The following is a 3,045-nucleotide window of genomic DNA, read 5'->3' on the forward strand; positions in this document are numbered from 1 at the left end:
TGAGGGACGAGGTGAGGAACGGCGGCGCGGCGTTGTTGGTGAGGTTCCAGGAACCGGAGAGAGGACAGGGCGACACGCCGCGGGAAGATCGGAAGTCCGTGTCCAGGAGAGAGCGACGGTCCCACGGTGGAGACGACAAGGTTCCGGGCTCTCCCAACAGGAGGGAAGCCGCGCCCAGAATCAAGACCCCCTCGCAGACCGAAGACGAGGACGTCTTCCGGGACGTCCCACTGAACGGCGGGAGGGACAGCGGCAGCGTCGTACACAAGTCGCGAACTCTCGCCGAAGAACAGAAGGACATCGCGGCGACGTCGCTGCAGAAAAGCTCCTACACAGACCCCAGCGGGTCACTGCGAGAAATGACTCCGGTGAGGAAGGCCAGACGGGACCTGAGACAGATCTCACCAGCGGAAGTTTCCATGAGAAGGTCCCAGGCAACGGACGCCAGCCAGGCTTCGCTACCCGTGGACTCCATAGAAGCAGGCGCTGGCAGTAAGAACCCATGGTCTTAGTGAGAGACTGGAGCTGTGGGAGGTCTCCAACAAATGTAGCCTGGTGTCCATTCCATTATGGTTGGGGTAGGGGCTCTCTTTCGGGGAAATAGTTTCCCCCCTGCCCTGCTCGGTGTTTGTATTACACCTGTTTTACACCTTGTATTACACAGTTTTGTACACCAGAAGTTGATTAGCCTCACCACAATATCATGGCAGGGCTAATTGAACTTCCATTGTGCAAAACCTGCCGGGAAGCCTAACCACAATAGACTGGACGCCAGGCTACAACAAATGCTGCTATCCGTCCATATCGTTGGTTCTCGTGTTAACACTTCAGACACTTTAGTAGGAACTGTATCATGTCAGAAGTGTTTGTTAGATGCTGTTGAAGAATTGCTGTTGTACGGTGTTAGTGTGTTCCTGCTTTCTAGACAGCACTTTGGTTTGCCAGTATGAGCTTATCCTTGGTATATATATTTGCAGTTCTTGTATTGCTATCTTCTTGGGACCATCTTTGAACCATGCTTTGACAAGTACAAAATAAGCCATACGTGTCGTACATTGAGTGTCACAAAGTGTCAAAAAATACTCAGTCTGAAATAATCATTTTATCATAATGTTTTAATGAACATACATGTATAAAGTATTCGTGTTTGTCACAATGGTGTATTTTTCCACCTTGATGAAATGCAGGCTGGAGTGATAACTCTGACTGAGTGAGTTGTCGTATATAGCACCAGAGGTACGAACTGAATAATTTGAAGTTTCGACCATGTTGTTTGCAAGGCTAAGGGTATATGTTTGTTTGTGCTATTTGGAATATTACAGTGAATACTTGTATTGCTATTGGTGTAACTTTTGTTGATTGTCATAATGTCCTTTATTCTTATATTATAGTCATAAACTCACAGAATAGAGTTGTTCTGGGGCCAGAAATGCTCCTTCAAACATGTCATGTCAGACTCTGTATTGTACCAATTTTGCATATCCCTGTTATGAATTGTTGAGGTTTGTATATAGTTCTATATTATGAATAATGTTTTTGAATGATATTTGATAGTGATATTTATTGTGCGTTGGTGTTTCGAACACTCTGGTGGTGGAAAATTGCTCTTTTAATTCAAGATTGCTTGTGCCTCTATGCAATAGTATCAAAGTGGCCTTATGCCAGCTACTAGAAGTAGTTATATCTAGAAGAGAAGATTCACAGAATTCTATCATTAAATGTACTTTTTGTGCCACATGTCAAGTATATTTTAGACACTTATCTTGGATGATCAATCCAGAAACATTCCCTCCAGCAAAGACACCCAATAAATGCACCTTTTTGGTGACTGCATTGACATTTCTTTGGTCTTGATCTACATGTAGTTCGTAAAATGTTAGATGACATTGTGTAAAAACAATGTCATTAGCTTAGGCCACACCATTTTAATTTGTTGGTTCTCTAATTGTTTCAGAAAAAAACATGAAGTGACATGGCAAAAAAACAAAACAAAAACAGGTCTAGGCATGCAGTCATGAAGTCAACACAAAAGGCTGGGTTGATATTTAAACTAGAGTTCGATGATCTCATACCTCCATGACATGTGTATTGTTTTCATAAATCTTACGAATGGTGATGACCACCTGTAATTGGCTTACATTTTTCACCGCATATATTCAAATCATATGCATTTGCATATATTGTATCAATTGATCATACTCTCCACCAAATGACAGGGTTATCTTAAGAAATAAGGCTATTCTAGCGTTTCCTCATAAATTATGCAAATGAGGTCCTGATTGACATAAATTATGTTTAGTGATGTTCACCTTCATTGGACTTCCAATTATGGCAAGTATTAAATTCCCAGCAGTTACCACCATAAAATTGTACCAATTTGCCATTTATTATGCAAATTAGGTCTTCCTTTACATAATCGATATCTGCCAATGATCTTGTCGTTCTCACTAACATATGTCTATAGAGTTTTATAGCCCTAATATGAAATACAGCTGATTTATATAATTTCCTCATTAATTATGCAAATTAGATCCTGATTTGCATAATTATATTTTGCAAATTATATAAATTATATTATATTTTATATTTATAGTAATTTTTAAAGAAACCATCCTGCAGTTCCAGAACAAGCCGCTAGGGGGACCAAACTCACGTGACTTCTTCCCGAGGACAAGAGCTACCTTCCATCCAAATTTCATGACCCTAGCATGTCCAGATCGCGAGATATCAAAACCGGAAGTTCTGCTGCAGTACCAAGGGAAGCCACTAGGGGGCCCAAAATCTAATCATTTCCAGTTTTCGTCACACCCTACCAACACACCAAGTATGAAACCAATCCATCCAGGCGTTCTTGAGTTATCTTGTTGACCAACAGACGGACGGACAGACGGACGGACAGATAAACGCAACTGAAAATATAACCTCCATGACACATTTCATGGAGGTAACAATACGTTTTGAACTTTTAATCAAACCACCGTATTGGTGGAAATCAGTAATGACTAGGAAGAAAATGACTTTCCTCAACTATTAAGGGGAAAATAT

General features: G+C 41.4%; 1 protein-coding gene across 1 annotated transcript in view; it reads left to right on the forward strand.

Moving 5' to 3' along the window:
• LOC109463102 (kinesin-like protein KIF27) overlaps positions 1–1,358 on the forward strand; it is a 43,617-nt gene extending 42,259 nt beyond the window's left edge. The window contains exon 25 of the mRNA XM_019759815.1: positions 5–1,358. Coding sequence (XP_019615374.1) covers positions 5–512 — 508 coding nt within the window. The 3' untranslated portion in view covers positions 513–1,358. The remainder of the gene's footprint in view (positions 1–4) is intronic.
• Positions 1,359–3,045: the final 1,687 nt, after the last annotated feature.

Source organism: Branchiostoma belcheri, unplaced genomic scaffold, assembly GCF_001625305.1.
Source record: "Branchiostoma belcheri isolate BF01 breed outbred unplaced genomic scaffold, Haploidv18h27 scaffold122, whole genome shotgun sequence".
NCBI classification, from domain to species: Eukaryota; Metazoa; Chordata; class Leptocardii; order Amphioxiformes; family Branchiostomatidae; genus Branchiostoma; species Branchiostoma belcheri.